This window comes from Telopea speciosissima, chromosome 2, assembly GCF_018873765.1.
Source record: "Telopea speciosissima isolate NSW1024214 ecotype Mountain lineage chromosome 2, Tspe_v1, whole genome shotgun sequence".
NCBI lineage: Eukaryota > Viridiplantae > Streptophyta > Magnoliopsida > Proteales > Proteaceae > Telopea > Telopea speciosissima.
Window position 1 is genome coordinate 7214900 of NC_057917.1, and position 22798 is coordinate 7237697.

General features: G+C 39.5%; 3 protein-coding genes across 3 annotated transcripts; 1 reads left to right on the forward strand and 2 right to left on the reverse strand.

Annotated features, from left to right (window-relative positions):
• Nucleotides 1–1936: 1936 nt before the first annotated feature.
• LOC122650393 lies at nt 1937–2616 on the reverse strand. The gene is made up of 3 exons (XM_043843811.1): nt 2414–2616; nt 2250–2316; nt 1937–2155 (listed from the first exon to the last, which is right to left on the reverse strand). Exons 1-3 carry the CDS (start codon nt 2614–2616, stop codon nt 1937–1939), a joined length of 489 nt encoding a protein of 162 aa, XP_043699746.1.
• Nucleotides 2617–6455: 3839 nt separating this feature from the next.
• LOC122652929 (glutathione S-transferase DHAR2-like) lies at nt 6456–11308 on the forward strand. The gene is made up of 6 exons (XM_043846813.1): nt 6456–6530; nt 6657–6747; nt 6878–7021; nt 7331–7448; nt 7551–7691; nt 11065–11308. Exons 1-6 carry the CDS (start codon nt 6473–6475, stop codon nt 11149–11151), a joined length of 639 nt encoding a protein of 212 aa, XP_043702748.1. The 5' UTR covers nt 6456–6472; the 3' UTR covers nt 11152–11308.
• A 4077-nt stretch (nt 11309–15385) lies between these two features.
• Nucleotides 15386–17172, reverse strand: LOC122650394. The gene is made up of 3 exons (XM_043843812.1): nt 17091–17172; nt 16719–16824; nt 15386–15531 (listed from the first exon to the last, which is right to left on the reverse strand). The coding sequence occupies exons 1-3, from the start codon at nt 17121–17123 to the stop codon at nt 15386–15388; spliced, it is 285 nt and encodes a 94-aa protein (XP_043699747.1). The 5' UTR covers nt 17124–17172.
• Between the last annotated feature and the right edge of the window lie 5626 nt (nt 17173–22798).

Below are 22798 nucleotides of genomic sequence, written 5' to 3' on the forward strand. Positions count from 1 at the left end.
GGCAGTTAACAGAATAAGTTGGCTCAATGGACCCCTTTTGAGTGGTGCTGTATCAACTTCACATCAGAATCAACTTTTAACATCCATGCCCCATTTTGTATTGGCATAAGCAATTTTTTATTTGTAATCATTAAAAGGTACCCATTGGAAATAAATTATAAGGAAAAAGTGTCTATGAATCTTTCTGGATCTTCGTATATAAAAGTATTTAACATAAAAACTATATATATATAAAAATATTTTATTATTAATATGGGGAATCGTTCTCTAATGGTAGTGCTGGGACCCATGCATAGCAGCTAATGAGAGCACACAGATACAAAGGGGATGAAAATTCTATCATTCGTGGGGTGGGTTGATCATTTTCGCCCCTCCCAATGTGTCTGGGTGTAGTTCTACGTAACTCCATTCCATACATGGAACTTTTCTCCTATTATTATTTTTTGTCTTTTAAATTAAATAAATAAATCTAGAGAGAAAGTTTTTTGCACGGGAGTGTGGCCTACGCTAGCAATCCCATGAGTCTATTTCTCTCCTCCCCATATGAAAAGACACCTCTATCCCCCTTGTTTTGAGGAGGAGAGAGAGATAGACACAAGGGAGTGCTAGTATACGCCACACACTTACACCAGTACTCCTGGACATAAAACTAATTCCCAAAAAACTATTGTGAAGAGCGGTGCAAGTTCATACTTTAGACAATCTTTTCTCTAAAATATTTGAAACTTTGGTTGGTTTCGAATATTTTGATCAGGGTAACAGTTTGTGCTTCTTAATAAATTTTCCTTTGTTAAGAGAGAAAATATTATTAAAAATTTCTTATAATTAAGAGAGTCAAGACAATGATAAGGGTGTTAAATGGTTCGGTTCAATGCAAGTTTATTTAGGCAAAATCAAAATTGAACTGTTTACTAAACGGTTTCACATGCTGAAACGAATTTTAAATGGTTTTGTAAGGTTTTTAATTTTTTTATTCAATCAACTACTTTCTATTACATGTCATTTATTTTTTAATTAAAACAGAAGTATAGATTGAATTTTTATATGTTTTATTTAAATAATTATTTATTTGTATCATTACATATTTATTAATTATTTATTATTACATCAATACTTAATTATTGCAATTACATATTATTAATATTTGTTTCAATTTAAATGGTTGGATTTGATTTAAACCATTTGACTATACCGTCTCAATTTTAAAAAGAAAATTTACACATACCACCCCTGAGGTATGACAAAAGGATATTTTCGCCCCCCAGTTTTGAAAAATTCTGCATACCCCCTGAGGTTTGCGAACAGTAACAAATAAGCCCATTCCGTCAGTTCATAACTAACACTGTTAAAAATTAGAAATAAGCCCATTTCGTCAGTTCATAACTAATACTGTTAAAAATTAGATTTGAACTGACGAAATTGCCCTCCTAAAAAGAACCCCCAAAAAAAAAATAAAAAAACAAAACCTGCAACTCATATTCTCCAATCGATTTTGGGGAAGATGAGTTACAACCATCCCCGTGTCCTATTGTTTCGTTAAAACGTTTGCCACTCAATCATTCCTCTTCAACCTCTTTGCCTGAACCGAATCATCACCATCTTCACCATCACTCTCTGCTCCACCCTCAAACCCTAACCCTAAACTCTGATTTGTGCACTAGCACACTCCGTCTTTCCTTTGATGCCCGTACAGAGCAATTGGAAGAACCATTGGATGCAGAACAACCCACCATGGTTCATCGTCCTCCTTCTCTTCTGCATCCTCGACTGAACTCAGAAAATCTGAAATCTCCCCGCGGATTGAACGAGAAACAGATCAGAGAAAATGAGTCCAATCATGGCGTCTCTGCTTGTAACAAGGCTCGGAGTGTTAGCAGGTGCGGTTCTGGTGAAATCGGTGTTGGAGAAGCCGATGGCTAGTCAGTGGCCCAGGTGTTCAGTCCACCAAAGAGGATATCGTCTGCAATCCTCTGGTTTGCTGCTCGCGAGAGAGTAGTGAACGCCGTCCTAGATTATGTAGCTTGATGGTTTTTTTTACAAGACGGGCATCTTGGATTAATGGGTTGGTAGCCCTGCTCGGCGGTGATCCATTGAAAAAAGGGGGCGACGAGGCCAACTGAGTGGTGGACGACGACTGTTCAGCACCATACACACCCTGTAAGAACCAGAAATTTAAGGGTTAAGCGTCAGATCTAGGAGTTAGTGACAATCAATTAAAAAGAGTACAAGGAGAAGAGAGGCAAGCATACCTTTGTGAGGATAAGATCAAGAAGTTCCGACCCTCCCTTGGAATCGCAGAGCTCCGCTTGATGACTGCTGCTCAGACAAGAACATGGAGGAAAGAAAGTTAGACTTTTGGGATGGTTTTAGTGAATCAGCGATGGAAGACGTTTAGAGGAGTTGTGAAATTTACCTTAACTGCCATCTCAAAGGCCTAGGGTCGTGAACGACATGGTTGAAGCCACAAAGTCGCCGAGGTTTAGGGCAAACAACCACATCTTTCCTATCGGAGACGGGAACGGCGCTCCTCAAGTCTCCGTAGGTTGTAAAGGTGTTCTGCTGGTATCCGCAATAGTCTCCGTCCTGGACCTCGCTACCATTGACGTTTCCCTTCATCCCACACCACACATGGCACCCACAACACACCTTCAGAGGATCAACGAACCCTGCAAGCCCAGAAATGGTTTCAGTTTTACTACAATTTTCAAGACCTGAAGAATTAATTCAATACTACTCGGTAGCGACGGTAGGGTTCATGAGTTTCCCTTCCCTCCCTTCGTCGTCTTCATCTTCGCTCCGCTCCCTCTTTTTCTGGATTGAAGGCCCCAAACTTAATCTGGGCAAAAAAATTTCCAGGACCATGTTGAATCCATCTTTGGGGAAGATGAGTTGCAGATTTTGGTTTTTTTTTTTTTTTTTTTTGTTTTTTTCTTAGAAGGGCAATTCCGTCAGGTCAAGTCTAATTTTTAACAGTGTTAGTCATGAACTGACGGAAAGGGCTTATTTGTTACCATTTGCAAATCTTAAGGGGTACACAGAATTTTCCAAAACTAAGGGGTGAAAATATCTTTTCATCAAACCTCAGGGGTGGTATGTGTAAATTTTTCATTTTAAAACCAAAACCGAATCATTTATTAAACGGTTTCACGGTTTTGATGTAAACAGCTTGGTTCGGTTTTAATTCAATCCCAATATGTCTTGGCGTAGCGAATATCTTTTCCTTTTTGATTATTTCCGAGACTAGAAAGATTATAATTTGGATGGTACCTACAATGCTAGAGTAGAAAAGTTATACTAATAGGAGATAAAATTTTTTTTATAAATATAAGGAAGTAGTTTTTTGTCTGGAAGTGTAGCCTACGCCAACACTTCATTGGGTCTATGTTTCTCCCCCTCAAAACAAAGGGCGAGGTGTTTTTTCATATCATGAAGAGAGAGAGACTGTTGGAATTTTTCCAGATAATAGATGTGGAATTTAGTCCCACATCGGTTATGGAGAAATATTTCCTTTGGTTTATATATGATTGTGTGCTATTGTCATATGTTATGTTTGGAAAGAATTGTACGGTGCACTTGCGAGTGAGGACGGTGACGGTCCAAGCACGTACACGTACGCGTGCGCGTGCGTGAGGAGCAATGTGGCGCTTTGATGACGCATTTTGCACTTCGCACGTGCAACCAGTAATCTGTTTTAGCCTGATTTATCTTGGGAGGCAGGTTTGCTCCAACCCTTTGCAGGAATAGGAGGGTGCAAATACTATCTTAAGGACAGAACGACCTCGTTCGACTCAGGTCATCTTTCTGTCCTCTTCCTTTTGAATCCAGTTTCTCTAACATAGACTTGTGAGAGTGCTGGCGTAGGCCACACTCCTGGACAGAGTACTTTTTTCCATATAGAAAAACCATGAAAGAGACGATGTCAAAGTTGTTAGGGAGGAGAAAGACTACGAGAATCTATTCTGCTAATTATCCCACTTTATACATTTTCCATATAGAAAAACCATGAAAGAGACGATGTCAAAGTTGTTAGGGAGGAGAAAGACTACGAGAATCTATTCTGCTAATTATCCCACTTTATACACCCATGCAAAAAAACAAACAAACAACCAGGTCTAAATAGGCTCTTGGAGCTAAAATTGCACTATGCTAGCACTCTCGATGGGGAAGAGAGAGATACTCATGGGAGTTCTTTTTCCCAAGTTTAAAATCTCGATTATCTAAAATATAGTAACAAAAGATTTTACCTTTGTTCGTTCAATGACAGTTCTTTATAACAGTAGCTTGGAGAATCGCGAGTCTGAAAAATCTAATTTAGCTAGTCTCTAGGGAGCCAAGCGTGCCCAGGGTGCATCTAGTCGTTGGACTGTGCTTTACACATTCCTAGGCATGCGTCGAGATATGTGCAGCACAGCTGAACCGCTGGATGCCCCCTGGGCGCTGGGCTCCCGGGAGACGATCCTGATCCGACTACTAAGAGCCTTAGAGGGGAAAAATATGTAATTAGCACAAAGTACAGGGGAAGGGATGTATTCTACCCATAATATAAAAATGGATAAAGTATACGTACCTCCCTATAATGCACCCAATATTCCTCGTACCCCCCTAAGCGGCTCAATATTCCACGTACCACCCTTCAATATTCCACGTATCACCCCTGCTTTACACCCCAAATGCCAGATAGGTGCAATCCGGTTAATACCACCGTTAGATGCCAAAATTTTGACCATTTTACCCTTTGCTCCATTTTCTTAAATCTGAAAAGACTTAATTACCTTCACTTATTTGTTGCCCTAAACTAATTGAAAATGATCATTTTACCCTTTGTTTTATTTTTATAAATGAAAAGACCTAATTACCCTCATTTATGTATTACCCTAACCTAATTTGAAAAGACTATTTTACCCCTAGATACTTGTTCCTAAAAACCCCAAAATGCCCTCATCTTCCCCAAATCATCATCTTCTTTTACATACCCACCACCACCACCGCCACCGCCACCCCCACCACTGCCACCCACCATTGGCTTTGGGTTCTAAGACACATGAGCGAAACAGAGAGCAGCAGAGTGAGGGAGTAAAAGAAAAAAGGAGCACTGAGACGAGAAAGCTCGAAGCTTCCCTGTGCCGGGGTAGAAGACTCTCGTTCGACATCGTCTTCTTCTTCTCCACTTCTGCTTCTTTTATTTTGATTTCTTTTCTTACCATCTCCATCGCATTTCTGAGACCTATCAAATCCATTTGTTTTTTGTTTTCCCATCTTTAAACCCCAATCTCCAATACCCTATTCTCCCTTCTCCGTCTAAAAACCCATCTCCGAGAGATGAAATCCCTCTTCTAATCTCCACTGAACCCACTTCTTTATCTTTAATTCCTATTTTCTAGTTTTTATTCCATATCAAACCCCACCCATCTCTTTTCTCTTTCCACTCAACCAAACCCAAATCCAACATCGGAAACCTTTTTTATTTTCTCTTTGATTACCCCAATCCCATAACCAGAACTCCATCGTCCCATCTTCTCCCTTCTCTCATATTCTTCACCCTTTTTTTATTTTAAGTATTAATATGTCTGTAATAATCCTCAGTCGCTGTTACTTGAAATTTCTACAATCGAACGTGGGTCTCCATTCATCTTCTCAGCAAAGGTGTTTTTCGTCTCAGTGATCGGTTGTTGCAAGTGTCGGATCGAGGAGAAGCAAGCTTGCAGGGTTCCAGATTTTATTAAAAAAAGGGTTCCCTTCAGTTCACGGCGGCAGCAGCGACGTAGGCAGCGGCGATTATCGATTGTCGAGTTAGGTGGCAGTGGTGGTGGTGGTGGGTATGTAAACGAAGATGATGATTTGGAGAAGATGAGGGCATTTTGGGGTTTTAGAAACAAGTATTTAGGGGTAAAATAGTCTTTTCAAATTAGGTTAGGATAATATATAAATGAGGGCAATTAGGTCTTTTCATTTATAAAAATAAAACAAAAGGTAAAATGATCATTTTCAATTAGTTTAGGATAACAAATAAATGAAGGTAATTAAGTCTTTTCAGATTTAAAAAAATGGAGCAAAAGGTAAAATGGTCAAAATTTTGGCATTTACCCGGTGGTATTTAACGGATTGGACCTATCTAGCATTTGGGGTGTAAAACAAGATTGGTACGTGGAATATTGAAGGGTGATACGTAAAATATTGAGTCGCTTAAGGGGGTACGAGGAATATTGGGTGCATTATAGAGGGGTACGTGTACTCTACCCTATAAAAATCCAATCAAGAAAAAGATTCCAATCTAAGTGGAAACCGCCAATCTGGATATGGAGAGTGGAGACTATTGCTTTCCATGAGGAACGGCCCGAACATTCCAGAGTCGAGCGGACACTTTAAAAGGTCAAAGCGTGGCTGAGTAAGCAGAAACAGTCACTGCTATTGGTTTGGGTTGGACTCGGCAACTCTCTACGTTCTTTCCCGCAAAACCGTCTGCGAATTGGCAATGGCTTTGGAAATCTGTTGCAAGGCTGCCGCTGGTGCTCCCGATATTCTTGGAGACTGTAAGTTTTCTTCTTCTTCTTCTTCATACTCTTACTTTGTATGAGCTTTGTTTCTCCCTTCTCTACTGTATAGTCTTGTGTAATGTTTATCGATTAATTATGTTGCTTGGTGGTGATGAGAGACAGGCCCTTTCTGCCAAAGGGTTCTTCTAGCTCTGGAGGAGAAGAAAATTCCATATGAGGTGCGCTTGATCAATGTTAGCGACAAGCCTCAGTGGTACATGATCCATTGTCTGATCTGTTTTCTTTTTTTCATACAAGAGGAACCACGGATTTTCCTGAGATTTTGAAGTTGTGTGTCTCGGTGGTGTTGTGGTTGTTTTGTGGGTATTTTTTTGATTAATTAGGTTCTTGGAGGCGAACCCAGAAGGGAAAGTGCCGTTGATCAAATTCGAAGATAAATGGATCCCCGACTCCGATGTCATCACCCAGCTTTTGGAGGAAAAATTCCCCGACCCACCTCTCTCCCCTCCTCCGGAATTTGCTTCAGTGTAATCTCTTTCTTTCTTTCGGCCGGGAATTTTAGTTTGCAGAAGCTGAGCAGTATTTTTTCTTCTGGTGGTTGTTAAACCCTCCCCCCCCCCCCCCCCCTTTCCCTCCTTCCCATTTTTCAAATTTGAAGAAATTGGTGAGTTTCATGTTTCAAAATCAAGGTCCAGTGGAAATGTGACTAAAAGCTCATCAGGGCAGTACCATAAAGCCCTCGTTTGGTTTTATTTCAATTTCACTGTTGAGTCTCACTGTTTGCTTAATCCTAGTGCATATCATGGTAGTTACTCTTTCACCATTTGGGGTTGCAGGGGATCGAAAATTTTCCCCTGTTTTTTCAAGTTTTTGAAGAGCAAGGATCCCAGTGATGGCTCCGAACAGGAATTGCTGAACGCTCTGACTGACTTGGAGGAGCATCTCAAAGCCCATGTACGTGTTCACGTTGTTTCTTGCATACTTCTACCATTGTGTTTTCAAGTATCTATATCAGGTTCTGTGGGATTTTCATGTACTTTAATTTAACCATTGTAGGGGCCGTATATTCATGGGGATAAAATTACTGCTGTTGATGTAAGCTTGGCACCTAAACTGTACCATATGGAGGTTGCTCTTGGTCATTTCAAAGGGTGGAGTGTCCCGGAACATTTCACTCATGTTAGAAACTACATGAAGGTATGCAGAAATTTTCTCTTATTACAGGGCAGAAAATAATTGATTATTTGCTTCTTATTTTATCATGGCTTTTGTGAAGTTGAAGCTAATATAACCATTTACGATGCAAGATCTGATGGCAAATCATAAGAAACTTATTTCTTGCTACTGTCTTGTATAGTTTGTTATTTGCAAATGTTAAATTCTTGTTAGACATTTAGGCCAATGGGAAAGTTCATGCAAAGTAAACAATTTCGGTATGGTTTGTTAGACAGTTAGGAGCCCCAATTGCTACTCAGTCCTGTTAAAAATTAATTATAGATTTCTGGACATAAAAAATAGGAATAAAAATATCAAAATACCTTACTAAATTCTGGAGATTGGATTCTGGACACAGTTTTTTTTTTCCTTTCTGTGTTCAGAAAAGAGCTTGCAAGTTTCCAAGAAAGTCAATGCGAACCCTCCTTTTGGCTTTGGAAAGACATTGTTGGACTAAAGTTTAAGTTATTCAATTTAATGTAATTGCTGCAACTTTTTGATTATCTGGATAGGATGGTGGAGTTGCATCTACTTGAATGTATGTAATTGCTGCAACTTTTTTTTATTTTTTATTTATGCCTAATTCCCTATATGAGGGTGAGTGGGTATTTGTGGTGTGATAGAAACATGAACTTACATGATTTGTTGATTCTTGCCATAAAACGGCTCCAAAAGCATGAGTCCAAGCATCTGTCTCGATTTGATTTCGAACAGCTTCTGAACGTCTGGCATAGCCAGAACAGGTGCTTTCCCTACAATCCCTGAATCCTTTCCTACTTGAGAGACAATAGTGAAAATTTAGCCATTATCCATTGAAATAGCACCAACGGTAAAGGCACAGGTTCTTCCGGCAGGAAAGGCAGTTGACTCAACATACAACTATTTAGTCTCGACTCATGTGCTCATCCCATCTAAGGGGGCATGTTTTCTCTCACCAGTGCTGCACAGGCAGTCCCCAGACAATAATTGTGAGATGGAGGAATTGTGCTGCTAGGGGTGAAATTGAAACCTAGAGAATTTAAATAAAAATGACAGATTTAATTGGTCAATGTCTGGCTGTTATGATCTTGGCTCTGGAAAATAACTTGTCCATTGTTGACAGTCTGTCTATCCTATCAGCTCTTGAACGCCACCTTCTCCATCATGGAAAGTGCCCCATTTTTCCTGTGGTGTCGATTCCTTGAAATGTGATGCTTTAACTGCAACATCTGTTTTGTGGGTTATCGCGTAACCATCGGAATTCCACCCTGCTTTGAATCCCCTGGCTAACTCCATATCTGCACTTAGCTTTACCCATGCCTCAATGCCTCCTTGCCCCAGTAGTTTAAATTATAATCAGTTGGGGCAAAAGCTTACCTTACTAAAGGCGGTTGTGAAATTGAGATCTGTAGTTTTCTTGCTGCGAAAGAACACAAATTTCCATGGTCGAAAGATTAAAAAAGTATGTTGAATTGAGGCTAGTGACTAGTCATATTGCTGGGTTGCTTGGTGCTGGAAGCATGTGTCTTTCCAGAGATTTGATTCATCTTGTCAAGTGTTTTTTACTCTCTTCTGCTTGCTATGGGGATGAGATGATTTTAATGTGTGCCTTTTCCTTATGTCGGTCTCTATGCCTCATACAGTATGGATCTCTACCTACCATCCATCTAGTATGGATCTGTATTTACACTTAGGGTTATGTGACTTCTGACTTTACTGTTATATTAATGGGTGATGGATCAATCAGCCTTTAAAAAAACAGGTAAATTTGTCATGACTGTAGAGTGTTTTGAAGTTAAAGAGTTTATGCCATGGGAGGGTATTACTGGTGAAATGCTTGAGATGAAACTCAATGATGGTTGCAAGACTAGTATTATGTAATCATGGATTTCCACAATCTTATTGAAGAAGGAAAACTGTTCTACAGTTGGTACTTGGTAGTGTTAACAGGAATGTTGCTTCTATTCATCAGAATCCAGGATACTGATACTGATTTTAGTAGCCAGCTCAAAATATGAGCACCAAACCTTGTCCTAGAGTTTCTCGAGCAAAGCTATTTTTTTAGTAGTTATGTCTTGCTACATTTAATTAAATTCTTTATGGGCTGCTAGTGGATACTGTGTTATGATTTATTGCTCTGAAATAAATTATTGACAGTAAAACATATAATTGTCCATTAGGATATCATGTATGTATTTTCGTTGACATAACATTTAACGAAATTGTTTTGAGGTAGTTAAAGAAAACAACACTATTTATAGTTGTGAAAGAGATCATCTTGAACAAGTATATGTTGTCAGGATAAAAAATTTATCATTCTGAAATGGGAAAACCGAGCATGTTCAGTTGCTCTCATAATGGCTGACACTGATTTTAGGCCTAGGCAGAATGGCTGAAATTAGGATACTAACTGATAAATAGTTCTCTGAAGAGTCAGAATTAGGATACAAACTGATAAATAGTTCTCTGAAGGGTCAGATGTTGTGAGACTTGTGACATGCACGCTCACATGCATGCTCACATACTCATTTGATATCCTCGTTGACTTTTGATCACATTAATGATAGAACATCATCTCAAAATTTCTGAAATCCCCTTTAATCGTTCCTGTTTAATACTCAACTCAACTCAGCCTTATCCCAACTTAATGGGGTTGGCTAAATAGATCCTTACCCTTCAATCAGCTCTATTCCAAGCCATACTTGTTACAAGGCCCAAGCTATGCACGTCGTTCCTCACCACTTCTCCCAGAGTCATTTTAGGTCTACCTTTGACTTCTTTAGCTCCTTCAATCTGAATGAAATGACTCCTCCATGTTGGAATATCTAAAGGCCTTCGTTGTACACGACCACACCACCTCAAACAACTTTCTTGCAGCTTATCATGTATTGGAGCTACTTCCTAATAAACTCTAATTTGTACATTACTTATTATGTCCTTCCTAATTTTACCACACATTCATCTCAACATCCTCGTCTCAGCTACACTAAGTTTATCTGTATACCGTTTTTTACCCGCACAACATTTCGCATCATACATCATAGCCAGTTGTATGATTGTCTTATAAAATTGTCCATTAAGTTTTAAAGGAATACGTTGATCACACAGCATTCCGGACACACCTCTCTTTATTTATCCTATCTTAATTATCTATGTAACATCATCCTAGGTTGATCTTGTTTGTTCCAATCTTAAAGTTATACACCAATTATTTGTTCTTGTTTAATATTGTTCCAAAATTTCTGAAATCCCTTTTTATTTGTACCTATTTCTATAGATGCTTGGATAAAAAAGGTAAAAACAAAAGTTAAAAGAAAAATTAAGAAAAACTTGTCTTGATTTGTTTGGTGACGATGATGTTTATGATCATTCACAGTTGCTTTTCTCTCGGGAGTCATTTGAGAAGACCAAGGCTGAAAAGGAACATGTAGTTGCAGGATGGGCACCCAAGGTTAATGCATGAAGATTAATTCCTTGTCTTTGAATTTGTGGTATCACTGATAGTTTGGGACCGAAGGGATGAGAGGTGTTTCACTTTTCTTATCAAGTGTGTACCTAAGATCTATTAGCCATAACTCCTGCTATTAATAGAAACAATTATCTACTTATCCTTAATTGCATCTCTAGTAATTTCTCTTCTTCTTCTGGAGAATATATGCTTGTTATGCGGTTATATGACAGGTTCTAATTTGATTTCCTTCAGCCAATCTCCTTTGCATTTTAATTGTATGAGCAGCTGGGTGATAATTCTATGCCTGAAAAAGTGTTGCCATCACTGTAACCATTGTAGTATCTTTTACATTCAGTGGATTTTTCAGATTAGTACAGAACTGGTACCTTTAATTGCATTTAGATGTAGTACTGAATACATGGAGAGATATCATAACTGAAGACTAGAATTGCTGTTGTGAAGTAGTTTTGAGAGTGGATAATCAAGAAGTATAGCTATATGGCTTGTATGCAGAAAGAGCTACTTTTCTTGCTTTGGTCCTGTGGAGTGAATTGTCATATTCAAGAATCAGGGTTTTTTTGTTAAAGAATCGGATAGGCTGTTCCGGATCAATCCAGGCTTGGATCAGAATTGGTCGTACCGATCCAGATCCTGATTCCGGGTTTTTAAACCCTAACAGGAAGGCAAGTTGGCTGAGTGAGGGAGCAGTGCATGTATATTCACTGAAGGCAGACCAGTGGACCGGATGGTCGGACCGTTTGGATGTGAGCCTGTTAGCCAGGGCAATCTGTTCTGACTTCTAACTATCCAATTGTCATATCGTAACAGATCGGATAGAAGATTGACCGATATACATCAGTATCTGTTATGATATTGATTTTAATATATTCCCAGTATAGACTTGAATACCTTCCCACACATACCTGAAGTCCCATGGTGATTCCCATTCACCTCGATTTAATGAAAACTTGATCCATAAATAATTTAAGGGCAAGAGAATGCTAATCAGTCGTGGAACCCTACATTGGCGTGGACCGTGTTTTAGCAATGAAAGTGTATGAATCCTTATCCCCTCCAATTCTTCCAATTCCTCACATGGAGGTGAAAATGATCACCTTACCCCTGCTTGAAAATGCTGTCCAAGGTGGGATCCACTCCCCCTATTGGAGGAATTGGAGGTGATAATTATTAGATTTGCCATTGTTGGAGGTAAAATGATCTAAAAATTGGTAGTACTGGCATTTTTTGGGGTAAAAATGGTCCGATCTAAGATACGATCAATCAATACGGCCACCAATAGCACATGGTCTATCCTGATTCCTTGATTTGATTCAGGCCAATTCTATATAGAAAGCGAAGATTGATTTTGACCTATTTTGATCCAATCGGTTGGGACCGATCTGGATCCAGATTTTTTGGTTTTATAACATTGTTAACTAGGTATTTTTATCTGTTCCATTTCTCCAAGTTCCTCTAATAAAAGGGGCGGGTGGATTTTACCCAAAAAGTGTGTTTGAGTAGGGGTAGAATGGTCATTTTTACATATTCTATTAGAAGAACTTGAAGAAATGAATCTGCCGAGGAAATGGAGCAGATAAAGAAAAGGTCCGCTAACTAGTCTTGAGAGTTGACCGTAACCAAGCACAATCTGGTTCATATGTTTGCCCGCTTAGCTAATGAATTATGTGAAAGAAGGGCATTCCCCATGTGAAGTGATATGCGTTTTTGCCTTCTCTCTCTGTATTAGATGTATTAGATGGATTCAGCTATTGAATTCAATTCTATTTACATTCTTAGAGGATTGTGAAATTGACATGGATTTGTCAGTTTGTCTTCTCCATATCAGATGGATTCAGACGCGGACCCAAGATAGAGTTGTAGAATTTTGTCAGTTATTCTACGCCAAAATTAAAAAAAAAAGAATTTTGTCAGTTATATCTTTGAAATATAAAAAATAAACGGCTTTTTTCGCCTGGGTTTGAACAGACTCGGATACATGGATTTAGTTCACGGTATTGGATCACGGATTGGATGTTTTGCCCTCAAAGATACGAAATTATAGATACCGATGTAATTTTGATCATTTTACCTTCTCTCTGTATTATTTCATCGATCCAATATCAAATAGGTATTAGTATCAGTATCAGCCGATAATGTTATTGATCGATCGATATGGCCAAGCTGATACCGTTTCCTAAAATCCTGTTTGAGTTATTGTGAAGTAATAATCTAAGTTTTTGCCCTTCAAGAACATTTGGGATCAAGGGGCAATAAAAAAAAATTATAACGTTTAAGTTCACCATTTTGGTGACAATAAGCATCCTAAAATATTTCGAAACGTGTGTGTGCTTTCTTGCTTTTGGTAAAAAAAAAAAAAAATCTGAATTAGATCAATTAAATCGACCAATTTGGATCGGAATTAACCGTGAACGATATCAATTTTAGACATTATTGGGCGGCAAACTTTAGAGTTTTTGGGATAAGATCCGAGGAGCCAATTTTAGAGTTTTTGGAATCAATTTTGACCGATTCCGATTCCAATTCCAATTCGACCTGATTTCCAATTTAAATCTTTACTTTTCACATAACAAAATGTACATGCCCGTCCTTCACCTGCTTCTTGAATTTTGAATCTTTATGTCTATATTATTTATTGAAATGGAATTTTTATTAAAGGAAACATGAAGAAGAAGTAATAGTAGTGGTAGTAGCTTCAGGCATTTGGTTCAGTTTCTTAAAAATATTCACTTTGTTGTGATCCATACGTATGCATGGTCCTGCATCGGTTTTTTCAGGTCCTTGGTCGTCATATACCATTGGAGTATCTCCATCTAATAACTTAAGTTTTTGGGATAGAGTTATTTCGTAAGTTATCTATCCCATTTTATATAACATGATAAAGAGTTCGACTATTCTCCATAATTAAGTTGTTTGTCCATGAGTAGATCTAGCATGCTGAAGTTACATGTGATGGGGAGGAGTCTGTATTCTCTACCCACATGGATCTCAGTGTCTATGGGGTGTGGGACCCACCTCTGGTTCGCAGGATCCTCACCCTCATGGACGGTGAGATCCATGTGAAGTGGCATGTCACGCGGGGATCGAGTTGATCCCAACTCGATGGGGAATGTTGAGAAGGGATTTATAAAGTTATAAGATCACATTGGCTTGTTCTCAAGTCTTTGGTGCCTTCATATGCTGCTCTTTATACTTAATATCTTAAGGTTTTGGGTTAAGCCTTCCAACAATACAGACCCAATTCAATTATTTTACTAATGGGAGAAAGGTTCTCTAGGCTGCGAGGCAAGATAAGTCAACACCTCAGTGTCTATTTCTCTCCCCCCCTCCCCCCCCATGGTGCTTGCTTAAGAACCTGCTCCTATGATTTAAAGCACTAATGTTAGGGGCTTTGCTCGATGGAAGCACGTGAATAGTATGTATCAGATGATTTTATGATGAGTTAGTACTTAGAGAGAGAGAGAGAGAGAGAGAGAGAGAGAGAGAGAGAGAGAGAGAGAGAGAGAGATCAGTGTTTAGTCACGTGGCCCTTACATCAACGCGAGGGCCAATGAGATTGCAATGTAAAGACCTCAATCTACCCTCCCCAATAACCCCACATCGTCCACTTATGGGGAAGGTCTTAAACATATATAGTGGGATGGTTCTTCTCCCTAATAGACGTATCTTTTAGGATGACTGGGCTAGACCATGTCAATGTGCATGAGCATCAACATGAAAGTGAATTTTTTTATTTCATGAGGTGTGACGCTGTAATTTTGCGCATTCATGTATCTGAACGTAGGATCCACGCGACCAGACAACATTTTTTCTCTCTGTAAGTCTCTTATATTGATTAAGGGAGAGGGATAGGTGCACTGTTTGTGTGTGGTAAGTTAACGGAGGCACCAAGGGGGGTGCAAGTTGAAGCATTATACAAGAGGGACAAAGATAATTTCAAGGAGGGAAGAGATAGATAGAGACACACTGGCCCAACCTTTTCACATTGAGTAATTAACTCTTCTAACAATGGACTCATTACAAACCGTACAAAGTAGAACTAGGAAGAGGAAAGTATACACCCATCTGGTAGGTATTGATGTATACATATTAAGGGATGATTGAGCCATGAGCCTAAGAAAGGAAAAAACAGAAAGAAAGAAGGAAAGAAAGATCTAGTTATCAATTCCATATTAATTTTTATCCAAAAATAAATAAAAAACAATCCATATTAAGTGATCGAGAGGGTTTATTTGTAGGAATCTTTTGCGGCGGAGAAATCAGACAGTATGGGGTGGATATTTTGGCTCGTCTCCTCTTTAGACACGCGGTTCTCTTCGGTTCTCGCGTAGTCATCAAAGAATTCGTTGTTCTCTTTCTCCAATTCCTTCCATACTATCCTCGATGAGGTCCATCCAAAAATTTACATAATAATAATAAAAAAATCATCAAATAATGTATCAAATCTATTTCGTCTACCCACAGAAGACGGCTCACCAACCATCCTAAGGTTTACAAACCTCTTCTAGGATTTTTATATATTCTAAAATATCCTCTCAATATCCATTCTTGTCCTCTCATGCCCCTCGATGAATGGGATCCCATTCACCGTGGTTGAAGGGAAACTCAGTCCTAAACGTATTTTTATCTGTTCCATTTCCTCTCTGCTTCATTTTCCCAAGTTCCTCTAATAGAGGGGGGTGAACCCCACCCGGGCAGTGTGTTCGGATAGGGGTAGGGTGGTCATTTTCACACCTTCTATTAGAGGAACTTGGGAAAATGGACCTGCCCAGGAAATGGAACAGATAAAGCTCCGGCCTAAACCATATCATTACTATTAAAATGGAATCATTGTCCCCTCCAATTCCTCACATGGGGTTGGGAATGATCATCCTACCCCTGCCCAAGATGGGGTCCACTCCCCCCTATCAGAGGAATTGGAGGAATTGGAGATGCCCGCAAATTAGAGGTGAGAATTATTCATTAAAATGTCCAACCCAAAAACTTAAGCTAGTACATAGAGAAACTCAATTCTTACCCCAAAATAAATAAATAAATAAATAAAAAATAGAGAAGCTCAACTAGTACGATTCAGCTCCCCTGCAAGGCTGGGTGCGCTGGAAAATGTATGGGGCCCCACCTGAGCTCGACATGTGGCCGAGGTGCCTTTCGGACAGCTCAGATGGATTGGCACATCTGATCATATTGCACATGCGATGAAGAGAATGATTTTCAGCTCAATCAACGTCAAATGTGCGCAACCATCCGAGCTGTCTGAAGCACACCTCGGCCATGTGTCGAGCTCGGGTGGTGTGCCGGACCAACGCACTCCGCGCTATAGAGTAGCCTAATTGTCAACTAGTATATGAAATCATCTAAAGTCCCAGAATTTTTCACCAAAAAAAGAAAAAATCTAAAGTCCCAGAATTAGCCTACGTGAGTTTATTCCCATAAACCACTATATTTCTAACTTTGGTCTTCTTTAACCATTTAACTCGAGCATTAACCTCCCCCGTCTCTCTCTCTCTCTTGTCTCAGAGAGAGAGAGAGAGAGAGAGAAGAGAGAGAGAGAGGAGGTTTACCGGTGGAGGTAATGGCCGGTTGTATGTTTGCATGCTTGGAGAGAGCATCCATGCACTCTTCTTTGGTCATATGGAAGAGAAGACACCTCTCGATCAAGTGGTGTACCTACAATAAATCAATTAATAACCCATCCAAACAAGGATCCAGACCCTTTACGGTGCACTGCCCGTAGTGGTCTGAGCGGTGCAGACTGAGCCATGTGCACAAAGATCACCTTATCCTGTCCAAACGCCTTGCTCAAGGGGGGGTAAGGTGATCATTGTGCGTGCGGCCCAATCTACGCCGCACAGGCCACTACGGGCAGGTGCGTCGTAGACGATCTGAATTGTCCAAACAATTAATTATAGGCAATCTTATAAGGTGACCGTTACCATGTGGATATATGAAGCAGAGGAGTCCCCCATGATCTTGAATTGATTGTTGACTTCCTATTAACAGAGAGAGAGAGAGAGAGAGAGAGAGAGAGATGTAGACGGCCCTGTCGAGAAGGACCAGAACACTAACAAGCAAGTCTTGGCGCGCTTCACTCTCGTTGTGTCCTGCCCAACAAAGGGAAAATTATCTCCTCCAGTTCTCTGCCCGGCCCAGTTCCCCAATGCCTCTAATAAGGGCATGGGGGGGGGGGGGGGAAGGGTGGATCCACCATAACAAAGTGTTCAGGCATGGTTGGGTGGTTATTGCGTCCCCCTTGTTAGTGGCATTGGGGAACTGGGCCGGGCAAGGAACTGGAGAGGATAAAGCCTCTTTAAGGTAATGTTTGGTATGTATTTTTTGGAATGTATTCTAGGTCGATTTCACATTTTTCGGCAACAAAAAACTGTTTTTATCATCCGAGAATGCGAAATCGACTTGAAATGCATTCCAAGAATACATCCCAAACACTACCTTAGTCTCCTATATGACATAACCAATTCACACTCAAAACCCTAGAAATTCTTTGTTTTTAGTTCTAAGGACCGATTCCAAGATTTTTCAGGCCAATTCCGATGGATTAAAATAGCCATTGATCGGTTCTGTCCAGGATTCCTTGTCTTAAAACCCTGGGCTGCAGTGAAGATAGAAGAAAGCCTCTGAGACGTCTCAGGAAAGGCCAAAAGTGCATACATAGCAAGGGAATATATAATACTACAGTCTACACCAAGAGTCCAGATCACGTCATTGTGTACAAGGACAGATAAACAAAAGGAATATATGTAATTGCTATCCTTGTACACTAGTTAGCTGACAATGGAGTTATTCTTAACCACACACTGCAAGCAATGCAGTGGGACCTAAATAGATGAAATGAAAGAAGACGTATTTCAAGAGTTCAATTTAAGTCCAAACCCCCCATGGAAAGGCCCAAGTTAGTGAAACATTTGAGCCCAAGCCCATGGAGATCGATGTAACTCTCATGCCCAAGCCCATAATTGAACTTTTATGAGACTTCTGAAATCCAAAATCCTTTATTAGATATTTTAATATCTACCACCCATTCCTTTCTCAAACCCTAATGTTCCCTTCTCAACCGCTATATTCTCTAACCTCTCACCTTCTAGAGTTAGGCCGATCACATCTTGTTTGTGAACAGAGATGGAACTTGGATCACCGCCTTGATTGTGTATGTTAATGATATAGTGATTATTGAGAACAATGATGATGAAATCTCCCATTTAAAGTGGTTATTTGTAGGGGAAATTTGAAACCAAGGATTTGGGATCTCTTCAGTATTTTCTTGGATTGAAGATGCAAGATCAGATAAGGGTATTTTCATCTCTCAACGGAAGTAAATCCTAGACCTTCTCCAAGACACTGACATATTAGGGTGTAAGCCTGCAGACTCCCCTATTAAGGTCAATCATCAGTTGTACAATGGTATGAGTGTCCCAGTTGATAGAGAACAGTACCTGAGACTTGTTGGACGGTTGATCTAATTGTCTCATACTAGACCTGATATTGTTTATGCTGTGGGCATTGTCAGTTGTTTTCTTCATGATCCCAGGACATCTCACCTAGAGGCTGTAAATCGTATATCACTTTATTGGGAAGGGAATCCTCTTCTCAAATAATGGGAACCTTCTCCGGAGCCTGAATTCTCTTTGAATCTATATGGTATTAGAGCCATCACCAAGCTCCATCGAGCTTGTCATCTCTCTCTAGCAACAGATCAGCAATGGCATCACATGACCCCAACGTTCTCGATGAAGTAATCTCCCTAAACACTGATGCAGCCATCCCTACAAACCCTATCTTCCTTTCCACCAATCTCTCTACCCCCTCGATCTCTCCTACCCTACAATAAACCTCATCCGCCCTCCCACACCATCGCACCCACCACTGTTTCCCTACCACCCGCCCATCCTTTTATCCATCCCACGGCTCCCTCTCCTCCTGCCGCTACCCAATATCCCACGCCATTTCCAATCCCAGCCGCTCCACTCTGTCCAGTGGCTTCTAACTATCACCACCATCTCAACCTTACCACGCCTATGTTTTCCCTCACCTCAGCCCATCATTTTCTCTCCTATGGTCTCTAACTTTCTAATATTGTAGGGCAACTGAATAAACTCAAAGTAAACTAATTAAATAACCAAAAAGAGCAAGGAGAGAAAAACTAACCTATTTTGACCCAAAAAGTAAGGATGTCAAACTAATAAGAAAATATTATAAAAGATAAGAAAAGATGGTATTTAAATGAGAAAAAAGGGTAAAATAGTTAAATGAAAAAGTAGTCATGAAACATGAGTTCTTGCACTTATATAATAGTATATATATATATATATATATATATATATATATAGAGAGAGAGAGAGAGAGAGAGAGAGAGAGAGAGAGAGAGAGAGAGAGATTCTCACGTTTGGGTTGAGTGAATCCCCAAGAAATGCTGAGTTAAGCGGTCTTTTTTGACCCTTGTTGTCTTATACTTGATTTCTTATATTGGCAATAAGATTCTTCTATTTTTTTTAAATTTATTTTCGACCTACATCAACTTGACATCAGAACATGTTCCAAGTCTAGAGCATCATGCCTAGTGGAAAAGCAAAGCAACCTCACACAACATCTCTTGAAGAAGTTGTTATCTGTGACGAGGTAATTAAAAGAGTTATGGTAGAAATTTTGAAGAGGCTACCTTCATCAAGTGATCCATCATCTCCACCATCTCGCACCCTTTCAAAATTCTAAATTTCAATGACGAACATGACAACTAATGTGTCGAGCTCTACTTCAACTTGGTCGTAGCCATCATTGCGGTCATTGATATGCCCTTCGTCACTTGAATATTCCAATAAGTACTCGTGTTCACATTTCATACTTTGATGATACACTTGATCTTGATTCTTATGTCAATTGGATCGCTTCTATTTATTTTTTTTTTTTTAAATGGAAAGAATCATCGGAGTAGAGAAAAGTCGACTTTTTTGTTTTTTTAACCACAAAGTCATGCCTTGGTTTTGTGGTGGAAATTTCCCCAAAATCAAGAAATGAAAGATCTCACCAAATTAATAATTGGACTGATATGAAAGAAAGATTAGATGAGAATTTTTTTGGATCCGACTCGTCTCCAGCGCACTTGTGCACTGGACATCGTGCGACTGGGGGGTTTCGATCCACACCATTGCGCGTATCCCAGTGCAATGATGTGTGGATCAAGGCCTCCCCAGCCGGACGATGTGCCCTGGACATCGTCCTGCGCGGGAGAGGAGCTCAATCCCTCTTGATTTTCTCAAATATTATATTAAAAATTTCACCACCTTCATTAATAAAACAATTAAAATATAAATGACTACACGGAAGAATTTTACATGCTTAGTAGGCTATCTTTGGAGAGGTCTTCACCAAATTAATAACCATGGCACGACTCAACCCTAGATGGTGGCAACATCATTAGTTCGAAGTTCTTTGTTAGAAGATCATTTCAATGTTTCTCCCTTGGGTCTGAAAAAGACTCGAATAGGAAATGTGAAGGAACTTGCAAGTTCACATGGACCATCTCACATGCTTAGTACTTTGGATGTTGGAAGTATGATGTAAACCTCTTTCTTTGTTCCCGTCCATCGATCGATCCATCTTTTCTTAAAGTATTCAACCATTTTCTTCTAATTTACCGTTCAAATCCCACATCGAAATTTTCAAGTTCTTGTACTTTCACATACTTGAGGGGATATTGGATTAGAGTCCTCAACAGTAACCTTTTGAGATATTACACAGGACCCAGTTTTCCTTGAGTTGCGGTGAGGGAAGAATTCCTTCACTAATGGTCATCATTGCATTTTGGACACTTTCTATCGTACACTCACATAAGGAGTCGTCATTGAATTTTGGATATTTTCTATCATTCACTCTCACATAATGTGTCATGGGACCGACATTATACTTAGAAGGCACAGTAGGGCGTCTGGCGCACATCAGACGATCAGGAGCACCCAGACACGCAACCCAACACACGGGCACTGGATGGACTGCATGCTCGGGTGCTCCTACCCGTCTGATGTGGGTCAGATGCCCTGCTGCTCCACAGAGGAGCCCCATCCGTTCTCCTATTATGACTCATGTGGGCCTTATGTGGATGTTACAGTTCTCTGAACCATCATTGGTGTAGCATGAGATTCCTTCCCACATTGGCATCTTGGGGAACCTTCCTCTTATTTTATTTTTTTAGTATAATGTTGTTTTTAGATAAAATAAAAGGTAAAAATCCAATCATTTCACATGTCAACTAAAAAATACAAGCATCGGGGACAATGAGAGATAATGGTAACAATTCTTTTTTACTTTTAAATTAAAAATCTTTTGGGAACAGGACAAGGGCAATCAAAAAAAGGTTACAACTTCTTAATTCATCATGTTGGTGACATCAAGAAATAGCTATACATTCAGATTTTTTATTGACATTCCTTTAGATGTCAAATAATTTGTAATCTTATTTTTTTGTCTTTTTAGGATAACATTCATTTTCTATCTTTTCATTTCATATATGTACTAAAAAAAAAAATAACAGTTCTTAAAAATGACATAACGAAAAATCACTGTCAAATAATTGTGAAAATTCTCTACTACCCTTAACTTAATTAAAGAACTTTTGAGATAAACAAGGAGCAATCAAAAAAATGTTACATGTCTAAATACATTTCTAAAGGTGTCATTAAAACAATCCCAAATTAATATTTGATTCAATATTTGGTTTGAACAATGTTTATCTATTCTTAGTGCTGACTACATATAGAACATAGGAGGACATTGTTGGGTATATTCTATAACCCTAATATTTATTCTAATATAAAGTTACTTGAATAAGGAATTAGATTGTGGTTGATCCATTGGATAAAACCCATTTAACGTAAAACCCTAATCTTTTCTATAAATACTAGCTAAAGGCAACAAATAGTTTATTCCAAACTTGATATGCATAGTGTATTGCTTTAAGCACTTGTGCTTAAACCCAAAACCCTAACAAAACCTCCATAAATAAAAACCCAATTGATATATTTTATCACATTTAATGATATCATGATTGTTACATAAATTGCTAACTCTACTAAATGTGGGTGACCAGCATGTGTCTCCGTCTTTCATCCCTTTTATTAAAAAGACCACATTACCCTCTTGCGTCCACCCCCAATGCCAATCCTTTCCCATGTTTTAATTTGTTAGCGTTTATTGGACGTGAACGTATGAGATGTTTACGACGAACATCTAACTAAGAAAGCTGCATAGAGGAGTTAGGGAAAAGCTTGAGATTGCGATAGCGCTGGAGAATGAAAGTTAGGCTTTTTTAGCTGGTTGGCGACCCCACACTAGGTGCAATGACCATTCTACCCCTACTTGGCTCAGTTCCTCAGTCCCCTTAAAGGAGGCGTAATAACCACCCCTACCCCTATCTTTACCAGAACACACTGCCCAGGTGGGGTCCACCCCGTTATTAGAGGGACTGGCCGAGGAACTATAGGAGATAAATTTCCAGAGACACAGAACCCACCTGAGCTCTCCCCGCAGGTCCGCATTTATTACTTGGAACACTTTTTGGTTCATATTAAACAACGAGAGAGAGAGAGAGAGAGAGAGAGAGAGAGAGAGAGAGAGAGAGAGAGAGAGAGAGAAT

Bases quoted from the DNA above. Each gene is read 5' to 3' on its own strand.
- LOC122650394 (XM_043843812.1), bottom strand. From the start codon at position 17,123: ATGGGGGACTCCTCTGCTTCATATATCCACATG. The intron at 16,825-17,090 runs GTAACGGTCACC...GATTTATTGTAG, and splicing joins CTGCTTCATATATCCACATG to GTACACCACTTGATCGAGAG. The intron at 15,532-16,718 runs GTAAACCTCCTC...CATCGAGGATAG, and splicing joins ACCGGCCATTACCTCCACCG to TATGGAAGGAATTGGAGAAA.
- LOC122652929 (XM_043846813.1), top strand. From the start codon at position 6,473: ATGGCTTTGGAAATCTGTTGCAAGGCTGCCGCTGGTGCTCCCGATATT. The intron at 7,449-7,550 runs GTACGTGTTCAC...TAACCATTGTAG, and splicing joins AGGAGCATCTCAAAGCCCAT to GGGCCGTATATTCATGGGGA. The intron at 7,692-11,064 runs GTATGCAGAAAT...GATCATTCACAG, and splicing joins ATGTTAGAAACTACATGAAG to TTGCTTTTCTCTCGGGAGTC.
- LOC122650393 (XM_043843811.1), bottom strand. From the start codon at position 2,616: ATGAAGGGAAACGTCAATGGTAGCGAGGTCCAGGACGGAGACTATTGC. The intron at 2,317-2,413 runs GTAAATTTCACA...TTGTCTGAGCAG, and splicing joins CCTTTGAGATGGCAGTTAAG to CAGTCATCAAGCGGAGCTCT. The intron at 2,156-2,249 runs GTATGCTTGCCT...TGGTTCTTACAG, and splicing joins TTGATCTTATCCTCACAAAG to GGTGTGTATGGTGCTGAACA.